The 20,501-nt window shown below is 35.6% G+C and overlaps 1 protein-coding gene across 1 annotated transcript in view; it reads right to left on the bottom strand.

The window, feature by feature from the left end:
- MTREX (Mtr4 exosome RNA helicase) overlaps nucleotides 1–20,501 on the bottom strand; it is a 110,541-nt gene that overhangs the window by 9,333 nt on the left and 80,707 nt on the right. Inside the window, exons 20-24 of the mRNA XM_047854282.1 lie at nucleotides 17,393–17,503; nucleotides 15,678–15,866; nucleotides 11,008–11,171; nucleotides 5,341–5,446; nucleotides 1,148–1,204 (exon numbers count right to left, since the gene is read on the bottom strand). Coding sequence (XP_047710238.1) covers nucleotides 1,148–1,204; nucleotides 5,341–5,446; nucleotides 11,008–11,171; nucleotides 15,678–15,866; nucleotides 17,393–17,503 — 627 coding nt within the window. The remainder of the gene's footprint in view (nucleotides 1–1,147; nucleotides 1,205–5,340; nucleotides 5,447–11,007; nucleotides 11,172–15,677; nucleotides 15,867–17,392; nucleotides 17,504–20,501) is intronic.

The raw sequence follows: 20,501 nt of genomic DNA, 5'->3' as shown, positions 1-20,501 counted from the left end.
GAAGATAGAAGATTTACTTAGTATTTCTTACTTCTGACCTCCCATATACTTTCTTTCTTTAGATTTCCAAAGCCAGAATTCTACAAGTTCCCTTTTTCTTCCTAGGTTAATATGCCCACAATTTGGATATTCTGTGCTTCTAAGTAGCTACAGTTCCTTTTCCACTGCTAAGTGTCAAGTAATAAAATTTCTCCATTACACTGAATTAAGAAAAATAGATCATGAGTGTGTTTTTCACCCAGTTACACCTTTAAAAAAAAAAAAAAACAACCAAAAACAACCAGAAACTCTTCACTAAAATTATTCAAGAGTAGCATTTAACTAATCTCTAAGTATTTTATTAACAACCCCAAAACCCCAAAGACATCAATAACAAAACAGATTTAGAAAAGCACAAATCCTATGGCAAAAAAATGCTTTTCCCCAATAATGCTTTAAAAAATATAAATCTTAATTTTATTTTTTCCCCACAAAGAGAAATTTAGATCCATTCTTTCCTCCAGGGTAATATAAAAGGTCAAAAACCACCGAGTACTAAATAAACTTCCCTGGTTCTGGAAGTTTAAATTTCTTAGTAACAAGGGATGTTAAATGTTCCACCGAAGAAACTTTGTTATAATTCACTCCTCCTCTTTTGCAGTGTCATATAGTTCATCTTTCCCTGTCTTTCTAATGTTGAAAAGGTAGATAAAACAGTTTATCCCCAGAAAATAAAACACACAATTACTATAAGCTACTGTGCCTTTGAGGACCCAGGGATAATTAATTTCTGAGGATAAAACATATTTTAAAACTTTGTTGTAAACTAGAATGGAAAACAATACACAAAAATTAAGCTAACTAAATCCTAGTCCATGAAGAAGCAGTTCTTAACACCGAGGAAAACAGTGCAGGCACGGAGTTGCTGATACAGCCTATGTGATACATTATTCCATGTTAAATCTGCACTCACAGCAACTCCATAAAATTTATTACACTGGTGGGGGAGAATTTAATAGCATTTAATAGCATTAAATGACAAGACTAACATCAAGTAACATATTTAATCCTGAAAGAAGTGGTCTCTGGAATGATAAATACTAAGACTATGAAAAATGTTTATTTTACATATTCTATTCATAAAATACGTAGTTCAAAAAATTTCTACCTGCATTTGACGAAGTGGTCCTGCTAACTGCTCAGTTAATTTGGGCATCTCACTTGACTATAAAAGAAAAGGATAAAACTCAAGTTTAAAATGCAGTATATACTTCCTGCTATAACAAAGAAAACAGAGCTTTCAGGATATCCATCAATATCAAATTATAAGACCTTAGTTATTAGCACTTAGAATTTTTAATCACCTTAGTTGACGTAAGCAACCTTTCCTCCTAAATTATAAAGTTATTCTATTTCAGAGGAAAATATTACACTGCTAAATTTATTATTTTCTATGGCCACAAATGGAATGGAGGGAGAGCAAATATTATAAACATGCAAAGTAGTTTAGTTACATCAAAATTATTACAAGCTATTTTATCACAGTCAGATTTTGAAATAGTTTTGGTTCCCAGGAAACTCTTAGTCTGGAAACCGAAAATTTGGGGTAAAGAACATTAAGTAGTGCCCTCAATTTTTATTTTACCCAGGTATTTCTAGCTCTCTAACAAAGTATGGGATAGTTAAAAGTTTAGTCTGAGTTGTAGTGTTCTTAAGATTGCCTTCCCACTAATGAAAAGTTCATCACTTGTTTTCGGTTAGGATAATAGGAGTTTTCAGGCCTATTACCAACTGGGCAAATGAACTTAGACAAGTGGTTTGAATTCTGTGTGTTGGTTTTCTACCCTGTCAGAGAGAAATAAAAGGTCAGATCCTGAAAACCTATAAACTTGTGATTACAATAAAGACATTATTTGTGAACAAAATGTGATAAAGGCAGCCACAACAAAAATAAAATCATTATAAGAATGGTATATATGTATGTGTGACATACGTATATATCTACCCTGGATTTAAATTATATGTAAATTTTTTAAAAAAGCTCTTGTAATAGCTATGCCTTTACTTTAAGCACCAGTATTTACATAGCACTGGTTTTGTTTTGCATGTCATATGTATTATTAAGTGATAAATCATAAACTAGATTGTATATATTATTCCTGTCCAAATAAAAAAATGATGAATGGGGTGCCTGAGTGGCTCAATTGGATAAGCGTCCAACTTTGGCTTAGGTCATATCTCATGGTTTGCGAGTTAAAACCCCTGCATCAGGCTTGGCACTGGCGGTGCAGAGCCTGCTTGAGATTCTCTCTCTCCCTCTCAAAAATTAAATAAACTTATTTAAAAAAATAATGATGAATGAAGGGGCACCTGGTTGGTTCAGTCAGTTAAACATCTGACTCTTGGTTCTGGCTCAGGTCATGATCTCATGGTTCATGGGATTGAGCCCCACTTCTGACTCAGCGCTGACAGAATGGAGCCTAATTGGGATTCTCTCTGCTCCTTACCTGCTTGCATGTTCTCTCTCTCTCTCTCTCTCAAAATAAATAAATAAACTTAAAAAGAAAAAAAAGATGAATGATGAGAAAACAAAATGGCCAAAAAGAACTCAACATCTCAGTTTAATAGTGAACTCAACACTGCTTACCAATCTTTGATATTGTGTCCATTCATGACTGATTAACAGTTACTGATCATTTCCTCTCTGGTCATTATAAATAGAAGACACTGATCCTGACATAAGCAAGCTAAGTGCCATTTCACCAATGCTCTCCCATAAAATATATGCACAATTTATTCCTTCACCTCTCTTTGAAGTCTCAATTCAAATTTCACTCCATTGGTGAGGCCTTTACTAATCACCTTGTTTAAAAGAGTAATCCTATCCCCATGATTTCTGTCTGCCTCCTCTGCTTCACTTTCCTCCAAAACCTTCATCACCATTTGACATAATGTGTGTGTATTTTTTTTCTTCTTTACCTTCATCTACTAGCATATAAGTATCAGGAAAGCAAAAATTACTGCTGTACCTTAATGCCTAGGTCTGGGCACTGCACACAGGGGATGCTTAATACATATTTAAAGTCAATTGATATTTATAATATAAAGATTGTATTTAGTCTTTTTTTTTTTTAATTTTTTTTTTTTAACGTTTACTTATTTTTGGGACAGAGAGAGACAGAGCATGAACGGGGGAGGGGCAGAGAGAGAGGGAGACACAGAATCGGAAACAGGCTCCAGGCTCTGAGCCATCAGCCCAGAGCCCGACGCGGGGCTCGAACTCACGGACCGCGAGATCGTGACCTGGCTGAAGTCGGACGCTTAACCAACTGCGCCACCCAGGCGTCCCTGTATTTAGTCTTTAAATTACTTTTAATATAAAAAATGTAGGGACACAGTTTTAGAACACATTTCTAAAAAGAAGTGAGCATATTAAGCAGACTTGTTCATATTTATAACAATTCCATGTGACTTTTAGCATAATTTTTCATTTTCATATTGAAAGGCACCACCACCACAACTGATACTACATATAATACAGTGTGGTTTCACTGAACAAATCTTAATTAACCACATATAGTGACATCTTCTCCCCAAATTAAGAATTATGGTTTAGTTTAAGCCCAACTCCTTTGAAGAGGAAACATACTTGGGCTCTCAGAAAACAGTACCTTTATATTGCCACATTAGAAAAAAAAAGCAAGTGCAAAATATCAGCTCTAAGACAAAGTTGGACACAGGCAGAAGGGCAGCAATCCAGGTCCTAACTTAGGTCTTTTCAAGGAGAATTTGACAAATACTTTTAACAATTGTCTTTGAAATTAATGTAATGTAAAAAGAGAGTAAAACATAATATTTTGTAAAGTAATGTGTTCCTCATATGCAAATTATTTCACAGGTGAATACTGGACACTCTCAGAGGAGATAAACTGTTTCTGGATTTTTGTCCTATTTGTAATCATTGCCATATCAGCTGTAATTCTCATCAATAATTAGGGAGCTGAGAGAAAAGCACCTACTTAAGTCAACAAGTAATGTATTTGATCTGCTTAACAAGGAAATAATTAACAGATCAATGGCAGAATGGAAAAAAAAAATTGTCTTCTACAGTTTACTTGAAAGTTGCACTAAATGTATATAGTAAAAGGTCTTCTAAAAATTTAGATATCAATATTAAATTATTCTTAGGAGGCAAATGTCTTTGTCTTATTTTGTCCACTTCATCCACCATGAATAAAATTTGAAATGTAAAACATGCATTTTACTTTTTAAAACAAATCATATGGGGGGGGGGTGTTGGCGCCTGGGTGGCTCAGTCAGTTAAGCGTCCAACTTCAGCTCAGGTCATGATCTCGTGGTTCACAGGTTCAAGCCCCGCGTCGGGCTCTGTGCTGACAGCTCAAAGCCTGGAGGCTGCTTTGGATTCTGTGTCTCCCTTTCTCTCTGCCCCTCCCCCGCTTGCACTCTGTCTCTGTCTCTCTCTCGCTCTCTCTCAAAAATAAACATAAAAAAAATTAAAACAAAAACAAAACCCAAATCATATCGGCTTTTGGAATAAAGTACAAGACTAGTTCATGTTCTTGTGGTATGCCATCTAGCACTTGTTTTTTATTTTTAAGAGCTGCTGAAAGGGAGCTCTTGCTAAACCAGCAATCAAAATCCTAGAGCCACCACCTCAAACATTGCCTATGAAGATTTTAGCCTCTAGGAGGATCAGCTGTTTCAAAGTTGTTCTCCATTACTGGAAGGGGAGATATTAATTTAACCTCCCCTTTCATTTTCACTCTTTTGCCTCCCTTTATTTTCATTCATTCATCTTTCTTTCCAGGACTATCTGACTAGACAAGACTTCAAATAATGCACTGAGTTACAGAACAAATTTAAAACTTGGAATGTGATTAATGACTATCTAGAAATAAAATCCTATTTCACTCTCCTTTCTGATAATCATATTTAATTATTTACTACTTCTCTTACTATATTTGTGTTGGAGTAGCAATTTTTTTTTTATTAAATTCTTTTTTTTCCTTTTAATGTTTATTTTTGAAAGAGAGGGAAAGAGAATGAGCAGTGGAGGGGCAAAGAGGGGGGGGGGGGTGGACAGAGGATCTGAAATGGGCTCTGTGCTGACAGCAGAGAGCCTGATTCAGGGCTCAAAGACACAAACTGTGACAGCATGACCTGAGCTGAAGTTGGACACTTAGTGGACCCAGGCACCCAGGCTCCCCAAGTAGTGTTGATTTCTAATTAACATTGCCCACATGTAAACAGGAAATAGTTTCATAATTAAAAATATCCATAACCACTAAGTTACAGGATATATGAATTAATAAATAAGGTATATTAAATCTATTAACTCACATTCTCTTGAAACACGAAGCAGCTTAGTAGTGCCGTTGCCTGTTCTGCAGACAGGTCATTGAAAAGGCCATTAAACATCATCTCAGTTAGAAGGAGTTCATCAGCACTAGATCACCACAAAAAAGAGAATAAATTTCAAATGTCATAACATAAAAACACACATATGTTAACATACATGTTAAAATGTAACAAGTTGTTTTCTTAAAATATTTATTTTGAGAGAGAGAGGGAGAGAAGGGGAGAGGGAGAGGGAGAGAGGGAGAGGCAGAGAGGGAGAGGCAGAGAGAGAGAGAGAGAGGGAGAGAATCCCAAGCAGGCTCCGAGCTATCAGCCCAGAGCCTGACACAGGGCTCAATTTCATGAACCATGAGCTCATGCCCAGAGCCAGTATCTAGAGTCAGAGGCTTAACCAACTGAGCCAGGTGCCCCAAAATGTAATAAGTTTTTAAATAAAGCCTATTATTTGACCATGATGAGTAATCAACAAGGATGACAAGGATTTATTTAAGAAAATGGCAGGTCTTTATATTTATCAACACATCAATAATAAATGTAAAATGGGAATTTCATGTAAAAATACCATTCTAGCAAACACCAAAATGGAAACATTTACTGAAATAATTTTATTTCTTAACTCTCAGCATACCAGGAAAAAGTGTCATCACCATTTTTCCTCTGGGTCCAGGGTTCCATTTAATTGTTTTTAAGTTATTTAACAAATAATTTATAACAAAAAGGATAATGAAAAACAACTTCATTAGAAATCTTAATTAAAATGTACCCATAGTAGCCACACATTTTATTCCACAGTCTCCCAATGTTGAGAATGTGTATAACCCAGATGGGCAATGGTCTTTAAATGCTACAAATTGCTGTTCATCAACTATCATCCACAAATCTGGACTATATCCATGTAGTATACGCAATTCTAAATTTCTTTTTTTTTTTTTTTAATGTTTATTTGTTTTTGAGACAGAGAGAGACAGAGCATGAATGGGAGAGGGTCAGAGAGAGGGAGACATAGAATCTGAAACAGGCTCCAGGTTCTGAGCTGTCAGCACAGAGCCCGACGTGGGGCTCAAACTCATGGACAGTGAGATCATGACCTGAGCCGAAGTCAGCCACTTAACCGACTGAGCCACCCAGGTGCCCTGCAATTCCAAATTTCAAATACATCCCCAAGAGGTACTAGCTCATCATCATGTCTGGTTTTTTTCCTGCACTTAATATTATCAAAATATACTACTGACAGCAGATTTTAAATACATCTCCTTTAAAGGTTCTAGCTTATTATTTTTGGTTCCTCTTTTGAATCATCAAAATACACTATTTTTAAAAATTTTGACAACTTGTAATTCTGTTGAAGAGAGGAAGGCCATCCTCTTTGCTGCGTAATTATTGTACAACATTTTCATATTCAGGTTTATATTATACAGATTAGAATAATCGGGGTGCCTGAGTGGCTCATCAGGTAAATGTCCAACTTCAGCTCAGGTCAGGATCTCATGGTCCGTGTTGGGCTCTGTGCTGACAGCTTGGAGCCTGGAGCCTGCTTTGGATTCTGTGTCTCCCTCTCTCCAAATAAATAACAGTTTAAAAAAAAAAAAAAAGATTAGAATAATCAATCCAACCAATTTTTTTTTTCTCTCTCCAACTTTTTCTTGATAATTTCCTTATATTTACCACTGTTTTCAGTATTTGACCACTTAAAAACCAATTTAGCAAGCACAATTTATCAAACACAATTTTTTTATCAAACACAATTTAGCAAGCAAATCATAAAAGATGAAAGACAGTTATAAATCCTTCTAGTAGAATGGGATGATCCAAGATCTTAGCACAAAACATTACATAACTCCTTCTTGAACCGAAAGAAAAGTAAACTAGGAATCGTAACTTTTTCTTTCTGTCCTTAGAGATCTATTATTCCCTTATTGATTCTTCAGTTTGAGAATTTACCTATAGTCTAAGATTTTGCTTATATGATTTCACTATCATCACTGTGTCTTATGATTTGTCTAATAATTGGAAAATATCTTTCTTTTTTTTCTCCTTGCCATCATGGATAGAAAACAAAAAATTATAAATTTTTAACTGTGTTCAATGGAAGCTACAAAAGACTACAAAGACAGTGTTTCTAGAATTCTGTAATCAAGGTTCCATAAAGTCTCTTACATTTATAAAACAGTAATCATGAGGGTGTTAACTCTATTTTTATTAAAAAATTTTTTTTAATGTTTATTCATTTCTGAGAGAGAGTGAGACAGAGGGCAAGCAGGGGAGGGTAAGGCATAGAGGGAGACACAGAGTCTTAGGCAGGCTCCAGTCTGAGCTGTCAGCACAGGGCCTGATGTGGTGACCTGAGCAAAAGGGGGATGCTTAATGACTGAGCCATCCAGACACGCTGGGTATTCAACTCTATTTAAAAAAAACAAACTTTACTTTGACTTCTAAAAAAGGATAAAGTCTCTAATTATCAATCTTTATAAATAATTTTAACTATTCAAAAATAAAGTTAAAAACTAAATTTGGCCTTCTGATGGTAAAAGAGAGTTAAGTCAAACAAAGAGGACAGTACAAATAAGGCAAGACAACTTAAGGAACTACATGTTACTATATACACCTTACAAAAGCAGACAGGAAAGATTACTAGATCATAGGAGAGTGATCTAACAGGTTATATAGGCAATTATGTAAAAAGAAAATTGAGAAACTCAAAATAAGACTGGAGACATTCATAGCAAGTTTCATAACATCTAGGAAAAATATGCAGGAATGAGCAGGATTTGAGGTGGGAGCGAGGGAAAAGGTCATGCTAAGAGAAAGAAATACGTGGGACATGGCTACAGAGGAAGGGCAACAACACTAAATTATGGAATTTATTATAAAAGCATTAGGGAATAACTGACAGACTTTTATCAAAAGATTGACATGACAGGATTTGTGCTTTGGAAAGAATACTCTGAAAGCAGTATAAAGGATGGGTTATAGACACTCAAGATAGGAAGCAACAAAAATGAGGGCTTCTGTAGTACCCTAGCAAGAAATAATGAAGGCCCACTAGTAGTCAGTGGGAACAGTTAAAGGGGCACAGATGTGGAGGAAACAGGAAGATGGGAAGAGAGAGAGAAGGAAGAGTAATCTAGAATGACTCCCAAGTTTTCTCTTCAGAGGCTGGGTCTTATTCAGCAAGACAGAAACCAGAGGGAGAAGCAAATACAGGGGGAAGGTAACATACTTTCATATGTGATAGTGTTACTTCTATCTCTCTACCTAGTCTGTTTTAGAATATAACCAATACCATTCTCCCAAGACTAAATCCAGCTATAGATACTTAAGAGAAATTAATTTCTATGTTGTTAGATTCTATATAATATTACAAAGAAATAATTCCAATAACATTATTTTTGGCATATGAATTAGTAGGCCAGTGTTGTGGTGAAGCTTTATTCCTGGGTAAATTATTAACCTTAAGGTGCCTACAATTCTTTAATGACAAAGTAGGAAAGTAGGTTTAAGGAAAACTAGATGCTGACATGCCATATCTAACTTGAACAAATGATATATTTGCCCCAGACAGTGACTAAAAAATTCTGAATTAGCTTGTGAACACTTAAAAAAACAAGGGATTTCATTTCACCTAAAAATCTGGATTTTTGGCTTTTCTAAATTGAAAAATCTGATAACACATTATTCCGTAATAACAACTATTTGGGGCTGGGTTGTTGCTGCCCCCTTTTGGTGGCCAAGAATTGTTCTGGTTTACCACAGTCTCCTCCTGGCTGGCTCCTGTAGACACCAGTTCTTAACATCCGAACTAAATGATCAATAAGAGTAGTATGAATAGGCCTGCCCCAGAAATGTCTGAAACCATATACAAGGCCTATAATTCTCCAGCTCCATCCATTAGAGCCACGGTGAATATACAAGTAACTGTTCAAAAACATTTTTTATGAACTCATTGAGAATAATGGTTGTTAAACCATGGACAAAACAAGATGTATCTTCAGGCTAATGGAAATCACATAGAGACCTTGAACCAGAACCGTTCAATAGGCCCTTCCTGAGTTTCTGACGCACAGAAACCACCAGAGACAATGAAATGACTGCTATAGTTTCAAGTCATTTAGTTTTAAGGTCATTTGTAATATGGTAAAAGATCACCAAGATAGATAATATCTTATATCCAGTTTTATGCTGTGGCCTATAATATGCTTTGCTGTAATTCCCTAATTGTTAGCCCCAAACTTTAATAACAACTTTAATATATATAAAAAGCAAATGGTTATTACACTAAAGTTTAAGGTGGGAATATGTCCATAATTGTAAATAAGAATTCAGTAGTACACAAAACTGTGTATAAACTAAGATTAGAATTATGTAAAAATCCAGAATGCATTAACAACAAAAAAAAAAGGATTACATCAATATGCCAATTGCATTTGTATCAAATAGTGGAATGAGGGGCGCCTGGGTGGCTGAGTTAGTTGAGTGACTTCAGCTCAGGTCACGATCTCACAGTTCGTGCGTTCAAGCCGCAAGTCAGGCTTTGTGCTGAAAGCTTGGGCCTGGAGCCTGCTTGGGATTCTCTGTCTCCCTCTCTCTCTGCTCCTGCTCTGTCTCTCAAAAATAAACATTAAAAAAATTTTTTTTAATTAGTAGGTGGAAGAAAATTTTTTTAATGTTTATTTATTTAGAGAGAGAGAGAGAGAGCGAGCATGAGCAGGGGAGGGACAGGAAAGAGGGAGAAAGAGAATCCCAAGCAGGCTCCACACTATCAGTGTGGAACCATGAGATCATGACCTGCGTAGAAATCAATAATTGGACACTTAACTGACTGAGCCACCCAGGCACCCCATGAGATTTTTAAAATTCTTTTTCTAATTTCTCTAATTTAATTCTTTTCTAATTTCTCAATTTCATCATCAAAAACTGCATTTACTGGGGCGCCTGGGTTGTTCAGTTGGTTAATGTATCCGACCCTTGGTTTCGGCTCAGGTCACAATCTCACAACTTGTGAGTTTGAGCCCCATGTCAGGCTCTGCATGCTTTGCCAGCACAGAGCCTGCTTAAGATTTCTCCCTCCCTCTCTCTCTCAAAATAAATAAATGAACTTAAAAAAAAAAGTGCCCATTTAAGGTGCCTGGGTGGCTCAGTCGGTTAAGAGTCCAACTTCAGCTCAGGTCATTATCTCACATTTTGTGGGTTTGAGCCCCGCATCGGGCTCTATGCTGACAGCTTGGAGCCTGGAGCCTGCTTTGGATTCTGTGTCTCCCTCTCTCTCTGATCCTCCCCCACTCGCACTCTGTCTCTCTCTCTCTCTCAAAAATAAACATTAAAAACAACAAAAAAAGTGCCCATAAAAAAAAAAAAAACACACTATCTCATTTTAAAATCAGTTTTCTAGGGGCGCCTGGGTGGCACAGTCGGTTAAGTGTCCGACTTCAGCCAGGTCACGATCTCGCGGTCCGTGAGTTCGAGCCCCGCGTCAGGCTCTGGGCTGATGGCTCAGAGCCTGGAGCCTGTTTCTGATTCTGTGTCTCCCTCTCTCTCTGCCCCTCCCCCGTTCATGCTCTGTCTCTCTCTGTCCCAAAAATAAATAAACGTTGAAAAAAATAAAAATAAATAAATAAATAAAATCAGTTTTCTAGAACAACCAGGTTTTACCTGCTTATCTCACAAGCCACTCGTCCTTTCATCTCTATGACATCAGAAGAAGTAGCAAATCCCAACCTCCTTAAAACACGTTTGCGGCATTTGAGCTCATCCATTTGTAGGACAGTTCTTGCTTTCTTTAGTTCTCGCTTTGCAGATTTAATATCTATTGCAATCTAAGGCATATGAAAGTATAAAGAAAGTTCAATAAAGTAAACAAAGTAAAATGAAATTTACTCATGTAATGAAATAAAAAATCTTTCATAAGGATACCTTACAAGGATACCTGGAACTTCTTACATACTTACCTAGGATATTAGAAAAAAGGAAATAATACATCTGTAGTTATTAAATACTTGTAGAAATGTTAAATATATGGAAATATAAAACATCCATTTGAAAAATGTAAGGCAACTTAGGGAGATATAGGAGTTGATAAAGTTTAAGAAGATGGGGAACAGAGTATGATTCTTGCTTAAATAAGAAGCAAGGAGGAAAGTCTAGAAGGAGAGTTGCACAGCCAGCAGCTAGATAAGGTAACCTGCTGGAGGTAGAAAAAGTCAGTGGTAAATTAGAACAGGCTTTCCCAAGATAAGATTTGACCATTAATCATGCTTCTAAAGCAGCATCAGCTCCAGCTTTTCATCCTTAGAAAATGAGGGGGTAGCTTAGAGAAGAGCAAAGAGGAGATATATGAATCTTATTTCTTGGCTACTAATATTTCCCCCATGATGTGTCCTGAAAGGTGTTCCTTTCCCTTTGCCTTCTAATTCTATCATAAAACTGCCAAAGCTGGAAATGGCTTTAGCAAAGAGAACAGGTCTTTATTCTATATTTTAAAAGGAAAATGTATTTTTAGGTCATCCTTCAGAGTGCATGAGTTTTAAAATTCTATTTATCAGTAAATATTACATACTTTCAAACTGTGACAAGAACATCATAGTACAAGAACAAGACAACACTGGATTCCAAGGTTAGGGCTTCAAGTTCAGAAAAAGACTGGCAAAAAGAAAATTTTAGGGAATAGAAGTTAAAATTCAAAGATTCTGGAATTTTGGCGATTTATTAAGACTCAGTTGAGGAGCAGAAATGATAAAGGCAAAACAGTGGTCAGTAATGGATATTTACTGACAGCTAACTATGTACCGTATTTTCAGTGCTTTACATTATTTATTTTTTAAAAAATTTTTAATGTTATTTATTATTTTGAGGTGAGGGGCACAGAGAGGGAGACACAGAATATGAAGCAGGCTCCAGGCTCTGAGCTGTCAGCACAGAACCTGACGCAGGGCTTGAACTCCTAGACCGAGAGAGATCATGACCTGAACTGAAGTTGGATGCTTAACTGACTGAGCCACCCAGGTGCCCCGAATTTTTATTTTTTTTTAAATGTTTATTTGAGAGAGAGTGTGAACGCCGAGTGGAGGAGGGGCAGAGAGTGAGGGAGAGAGAATCTCAAGCAGGCTCTGCACTGTCAGCACAGAGCCTCATGGAGGGTTCGATCCCACAAACCATGAGATCATGATCTGAGCTGAAATCAAGAGTTGGACACTTAACTGACTGAGCCACCCAGGTGCTGCTACATTACTTCATTTAATTCTTATAGCAATATAAAGGGTAGGTAACTAATATTAAATACGAATTTTACAAAGATAAAAATCTGAGACAGAGATTACTAAGTAATTTGGTCAAAATCACAGAGCTAGTGATTAATAAAGATGGCATTCAAAACCACTCTGCCAGCCTTGAGAATCCAATCTCTTAATGGTTATCTACACTGTTATGAACAAATGTGCTGTCATAATGCTATGAGGATAAAAAGAATGCTTTCTATGCTAGACAATTTTCTGCATAACTAGCATAGCTATACTAGCATAACTCATCAGGTCTATTATATTAAGAAAAGTTGTTTTCTACAGTGTCTTTGAAAGAGGATGTCCTCTTTAGGATGACCTAAAAGAGAAGACTGATAAGTACTCAGAGGCATATAAACCTTACCAGTTAGTAGAAGACAGCCCCCTATTAAAGATTTTTTTCCTCAATAAATTTTACTGAAATGTACTTTGGATATACTGAGTTAAATAAAATATTATTAGAATTAATTTCACTTTTTAAAATGTGGTTACTGGAGAATTTGCTTTTTCAGACAATGCTACAAGAACATACTTGTACTACCTCACCTTGGAGTCTCAATTCCTAGAAGCAGGAAAACTTGGTCCGGTGTGAGCACTTAAAATGATGACAGCTGAGGGATCAGATTTTTATCTTCTTAGGCAGGGTTAAGGGATGTGAAATTTATCCTTCAGTCAGTAGGAGGCCATAAAAAGACTTGTTTTTCCTTCCCTAAATTGTTAACTCTTTGTAGTTTTCTTTCATTATAAAATGTTATAGAAGCACATTACAGACAATTAGGGAGCAAAAAACAGGAAGAAAAAAACACTGCTATAATCTCATTGCCCAAACAACCACTTAAGGTTTCCCTTTTTGTCTTTTTGGTATATGTTTTTATTTTTGCTAAATTATAATCATAGTCCACATCAATTTCAGATCCAACTTTTTACATTTAATGCTCTTGTGTGAGCATTTTTCCACGTACTGTTGAGTTTTCACAACAAGATTATTTAGTCAGTCCCTTAGCCAGACACTAAGGCCTTTTTCCTTTATGTCAGAGTAGCTCAGGTAACACCACTCTCTGTGGCTTCGCACCGTTTTCTTTGTGGATGTTTTCCAGTCATTATTCAACCAAGCTCAAGTCTCTTTGTTTTTGTGTTGTGGAATTGCTAAGGATGACTCTCTGTGGAAACAGAGAACGTAAATTTAAGAAGGTAGGGAGCTGATGCAATGGTCCCAAGGAGAGATGAACAGGCCAGGATCATGGGTATCCTTGTAGAAGTTACTAACGCTTTTGGTTTCTCAGTTTCCTCATCTTGAGCAGTACCTTCATGGTGGATCAGAGCATGGTGCACTACACGTCCACCAAGAACACAGCTGCTGTGCCCCACCGCAGCCCAGGGCCCCATTATGTTAGTTCACAGAAAGCTAGAAAGAGTGTTGTAAAACTGTGAACTAAACATACTACTCTGTGAAGCCAAGAAGTTTCCACTCACACACTTGTTCAATAAATACTAGGTATCTATTTTATAAAGAGATCACTTGGGATAGAGGAGAGTACAAGAAAGCTAAAATGAAATGCCTGATCCTAAAGAGTTTAAAATAATAGTTTGTGTAACAGGAAGACTAATGTGATAAAAGTGGCATGCGATTAAAAGCTGAAAAGGCTTAACAGCAAGGAGCTGTAAGTTTGAAGGCGGATGGAACATTTCTAGAGTACAAAAGATTCTAGTTGAAGAGAAGTATACAGTGGAAAGGAATGTCTTCACTTCAAAAAGCTTTTCCTAAATTCATTATTCACAATGAATAATGTATCTGTGAGGCAGTACAAGTATGTTCTTGTAGCACTGTCTGAAAAAGCAAATTCTCCAGTAACCACATTTTAAAAAGTGAAATTAATTCTAATAATATTTTATTTAACTCAGTATATCCAAAGTACATTTCAGTAAAATTTATTGAGGAAAAAAATCTTTAATAGGGGGCTGTCTTCTAACTGGTAAGCTTTATATGCCTCTGAGTACTTATCACAGTCTTATGCTCTTTCAGGTCATCCTAAATTAATTATCTGTAAATTAACTAGCTTTTCTGGTTAGAGACTACAGCTAATTACCCTAAAAGCTGAGCTATTACATACCACTAGGAAGGCTATAATCAAAAACACAGACAATAACAAGTGTTGGTGAGAACACAGAGAAATAAGAGCTTTCATAAATTGCTGTAAATGTATGTATGTACATTTACATACATGTAAAGTGGTATAGCCACTTGGGGAAAAACTCGGCAGTTTCTCAAAAGGTTAAGCCTAGACTTACTATTAAGACCCAGCAATTCTACCTAATTCCACACAGGAGAAATGAAAATATCTTCACACAAAACTTGTACATAAAAGTTGGTAGCAGGGTTACTCAAAACAGCCAAAAAGTGGAAAAACCCCAAATGTCTATCATCTGTTGAACTGTTAAACAAAATGTGGTATATGCATATAATGGAATATTTTTCAGCCATAAAAAGGAATAAAGTACTAATTCATGGCTACCACATGGATGAACCTTGAAGACATTATGCTAAGTGGAGAAAGCAGACACAAAAGGCCACATACTGTAGGATTTTACTTATATGAAATCTCCAGGATAGGCAAATTGACAGAGGCAGAAAGGAGATTTGTAGTTGCTAGGGGCTGTAAGATGGGAGAAACAGAATTGACTGCTAATTAGTATAAGGTTTCTTTTGGGGATGATGGAAATGCTCTGGAATTGTGACAGTGGTATGGTTGCAGTTATCTGTAAATATACTAGAAACCACTGAAATGTATGCTTTAAAAGGGTAAATATTACTATACATGAATTATATTACATTTAAAAAAACTTAAGAAAAACCATCAAATACCAAATTATAACAAAATGATCTTCATCTTGTCTTGCTGATAAGAGGTGATGGTCTCCTCAAAAGATAAGGAGATATTTCCCTGTGTTAGCTGATGAAACCAATAGGAAAAGAAAATAGAAAACACATAATCATCTATTTAGTAAAATATACAGAATTTTATGATACAAACTAAGTTTCTGCCATACCTGTGCTTTTTTTTCACAAAGAGTATACACTGTTTCCAAATTTGGATCATTGTGAAGTGGATGAGAATACATTCTATGTTCAAAAGCCTCTACTTTCTGGATGACTTTTTTCAGCCCTTGATCTTGAATGCCCATATCATCAATAGGATCTAATAAGGGAACACCATCAGGAAAACGTTTCTGAACTTCCTGAAACAAAAAATTTATAGACAAAATTATTTTTTTATTTTATTTATTTATTTATTTATTTATTTATTTATTTATTTATTTAAATTTAAAAAAAAATTTTTTTCCCAACGTTTTTATTTATTTTTGGGACAGAGAGAGACAGAGCATGAACGGGGGAGGGGCAGAGAGAGAGGGAGACACAGAATCGGAAACAGCCTCCAGGCTCTGAGCCATCAGCCCAGAGCCCGACGCAGGGCTCGAACTCACGGACCGCGAGATCGTGACCTGGCTGAAGTCGGACACTTAACCGACTGCGCCACCCAGGCGCCCCTATAGACAAAATTATTTAAGACTAAATAAATATTTCCTTCTATGTATTTCTGTGCACAAACACATTGAAAAATGCACTTAAACTGGATTGCACTTTTCCGTTGCATTTGGTTTTGAAACCTCCTTTTCAATCATACCATGATATACCGATACAGGGATGTGTTAAATTTATTAATAATTTTAGTATTTAGAGCTGAATAGTTCTAAGTGTGGTACAACTTATTGCTAAACACATTATTGTACATTTAGGTTGTTGTAACCTTTCACTGTCATAAATAATCCTATATTAAACAACCCAGGTGTAAATAGTTTTCAGTTTTCATATTATTTCCTTGGGGCTGATTCCTAGGGGAGTGGGGTACTACTGAGTCGAAAGACAGAAGTTTTTTAAAGGGTCCAGATTCCTGTCATTAATTTTGTGTTTTGGGGTCTTTTCTTTTCTTTTCTTTTTTTTTTTACATGATTTAACTGTTAAATTTAATAAGCATCTGAGTTCAGAGAAGGGACAGCTCACTGTAGGCTGGTACTGCCCTGGGGAGACTTTCAAGGTCTTGGGATAGGCCTTAAAGGTAAAATAGAATTTGGTGAGTTAGGGATAAAACAACAACAACAAACAGTTTATCCACATAAAAATTCTATAAACCTGTCAAGACAATTATTCAATTCAGAAAGCCTGCCTAGGACCACAGCTTGAATGTTCCTGCTCTACAATGAAAGCATCCTGTTTATCTTTGTTTTCTCAAATTCAAGTACAGAGTCTTTGCTGACCAGTAAATGATAATCCAAATGTTTGCTGACCAAATAACTAACAAAATTCCATTTTCTTCCCCTACTGGAAAATAGACTTCTAGAATGTCATAATTTTTCTTATTGAAAATAAAACTAAAAAATGGTTAAAAGTCCTGGCACATGATTTTTATACATAAAATTTTTAATGCAGTCTAGTTATTTTTACTCAACACATAAAGCAAAACATTTTGCATAAAACAGTAGCTATGTTTTCCTTTTTGGGTTCTCCCTTACTTCTCACTTTTGGTATATTCAAGGAGTGGACAATCTATACAAAAATCACGAACTTCCACTACTGGCAGTGTTTATTGTTTTTTTTTTTTTTTAAAGAAAGAAATATATTTTAAAGCATTTAAGCTGTCTTGTTATAAATTCTATTTATCTTTACATAAAATTTATATTTAAATTTATAAAACTAATACGTGTACCTGTATTGACTTTAAAACACTCTGTCTATTATCCACTGGCCGAAGGTCTTTAGGAATATAAAGCCTAACACTGCTGATAGCAGACAGGAGGTGCACCAAAACTGGAACAACCTACCAAGAAAAAGTTACAGAATGCTACAATTAAAACTGCACATTTTCAAACTCTGTCATTTCCCAAATTTAGCTTGAATCCTTAAAACGAAGCTGTGTTTACAATTTGTAACACATATGATTAAGTAGGTAATAATCACAATAGAAGCACATATCTTACCAGAAACTGTATTTCAAAAGTAAAACCTAATTCAAACTTCTAAATAACAGGTAAATAAATGGTACCTAAAAATTAGTTATTCCCTCAACACAGAATCCATGCTTTATTTATTTGCATGTACTCATTATTGGCACTTTTTGAATATCTTAAAATATAACAGCACTACACAGGAAGGAAAGACTCCTGTTTATGGGTGAGTAGGATTCATGTAAGCTCTAGATAGGTTTTAATGAAGAGATGAAAAAAAGTATTTCAACCACAGAAAACAGTATACTCCATTAGACATAATATTTAAGAATCACCTATCTTCAAACTTTCTTTCATGATCTCTCCTGACAAGAATACCTTGTCCTCACCATGAAGTATACCATTTTGCTTCCTTTAAGGACACTGACTTTAAATTTAGAGGTTGTCTGTACACTGAGAAGTTAACACTTTTAAAGGTCCAAATTCATCAGTGTATTATTCTCAATGGCTACCTTACTCTGATCGCTACTAAAAAAAAACAGCTGCCATTGGCTTGCTGGTTAACAAATATATTCATAGTGTTTTATTGAATAAAATGGTAGAGCAGTTGAGCAGAGTTTCTAGAGTCAAGACTGCCTGGGTTTTGATTCAGTTTTCTGTTAGTTTTGAGACCTTGAGGAAGTCCAAATTTTTTAGGCTTCATTCTTCCCATTTTAAAAATGAAGATGAAATTATATCTATCTCATTAAACTGTTGTGAGAATTAAATGAAATAATGCATGTAAAGTGTTTTAAAATAGTTAATAAGCACCTTTAAAAAAATGTTATTTAGTGTAAAAGCTAAAAGAACAGAGATGATATTCAAATACCAAAGAGAAAAGAAAGAAAAAATGGAGAAAGTATGCATTGTTTAAAGCAGACAACTACAACTTCTTATTCAAAAGTGACTAAAATAATAATACAACAAACTATCCACTGTATTTTCTCAACTAGATCTTTCCAACTGTTAATAGCTTGCCATATTGTGCTTTTCCTCTTTCTAGTTAAGACTTTGGGATTTTGGTGGGGGAGTGTTTTTCTTTCTGCCTTCCTTTTTCCTATTTTAACCATTTAAAATTAATTTGCAGATAACATGCCACTTCACCTCACCAGCAAATACTTCATCATGTATCTTCTAAGAATTACCTCATTATACCATAAAAATTTAATAATATAATCTAATATACAGTTCATATTCAAATTTCCCCAAATGACTCACTAATGCCATTTATAGATACTACCACCAGCTTTATTTTTTTTTTAAGTTTATTTTTTTGACAGACAGAGAGAGAGAGAGAAAGAATAAATCACAAGTAGAGTTGGCAGGATTAGCGTGGAGCCTGATACAGTGCTCGAACTCATGAAACCAAGAGATCATGACCTGAGCCAAAAGTGAGTTGGACACTTAACTTGACTGAGCCACCCAGGTACCCTGATACTACCACCACTTTTGGATCTAAGATCCAGCCAAGGATCATTTCTTGCATTTAGTTGTCAGATCTCTTTAGCCTTTTTAAATCTAGAATCCTGCCTACTTTGTTTTTATGGAATTGACATTTTTATATAATTTCAAATTTTTAGAAAAGTTACTAGAACAAAGAGTTCCCATAAACCTTTATTCAGATTCACCAAATATTCACATTTGCCCCATTTGCTTTATCATTCTCTCTCCCCACACATATACCACATCCATAGTACAAGTATTAAAAGAGGGAAATTTAATGTTGAAACAATTATTATCTAATCTATAATGCATATTAATATTCCATCTACTTCTCCAATTGCCTCCTAAATTGTGCCTTTTATACCACACTTGTTCTCTCCCACCACTCTACGTATCCAAATTAGGATGATAAATTATGTTTACTTGTGGTAATTCTTTATTTTACTTTAATCTGGAACAGTTTCTCTTTTGTGTGTGTGTGTGTGTGTGTGTGTGTGCTGCTCAGGACACTGACAATTTTGAATACACTAATTATTTTATGAATGCCTCTGAATTTGGGTTTGTCTCATTATGATGAATCATGAAATTCAGGATATGAATTTTTGGCGGAAATGATGTTTTTTGTTCTTCCTGTCCACTGGTCAACATTACTAGTGATATTAATTTTTATGACTTGATTCAAGTGGTTATCTCTGGCATTCTCTAATGTAAACTTACTACTTTTCCCTTTACAATTAATAAGAAATTTATAGGGATATTCATTACTTTGTAAATATCCCATTCCTCATTTAAACTTTCAACTCACTAGTTTTAGGATCCATGGATTAGTTATTTGGTAGTTGCCTAATGGTGACTTTTCTAACATATTCGTTCCTTCTATATTTTACCTACCTACCTACCTACCTACCTCAGTATGAATTTGGGGCTGCTTTCACTTGATTATAATATTTTAATATAATTATTTTTATTTTCAAGTTGTCAATTTCATGTTTAAATAAGACATTATGAGGGCTGAACTGGTTACTGAACCAGCAATTTGTGACCCTTGCAAATAACAGATGCAGTGTCTGAATCGAAAGAGAACACTGACATGTATGTACATTATTCAAAATGTCAGAAAACAACAACATCCAGGAAGACATCCAGGTGGCTTACAGACACATGAAAAGATGCTCAACGTCACTCATCATCAGGGAAATACAAATCAAAACTATGATGAGATACCACCTCAAACCTGTGAGAATGGCTAACATTAACAACACAAGAAACAACAGGTGTTGGCCAGCATGCGTCGAAACGGGAATCCCCTTGCACTGCTGGTGGGTATGTAAACTGGTGCAGCTACTCTGGAGAACAGTGTTTTGGAGGTTCCTCAAAAAACTAAAAATA

This window comes from Prionailurus viverrinus, chromosome A1 (assembly GCF_022837055.1).
Source record: "Prionailurus viverrinus isolate Anna chromosome A1, UM_Priviv_1.0, whole genome shotgun sequence".
Classification (NCBI taxonomy): Eukaryota; Metazoa; Chordata; class Mammalia; order Carnivora; family Felidae; genus Prionailurus; species Prionailurus viverrinus.
The sequence above is the reverse complement of the archived record's forward strand: the minus strand, read 5'-3'. Positions and strand labels throughout refer to the sequence as shown.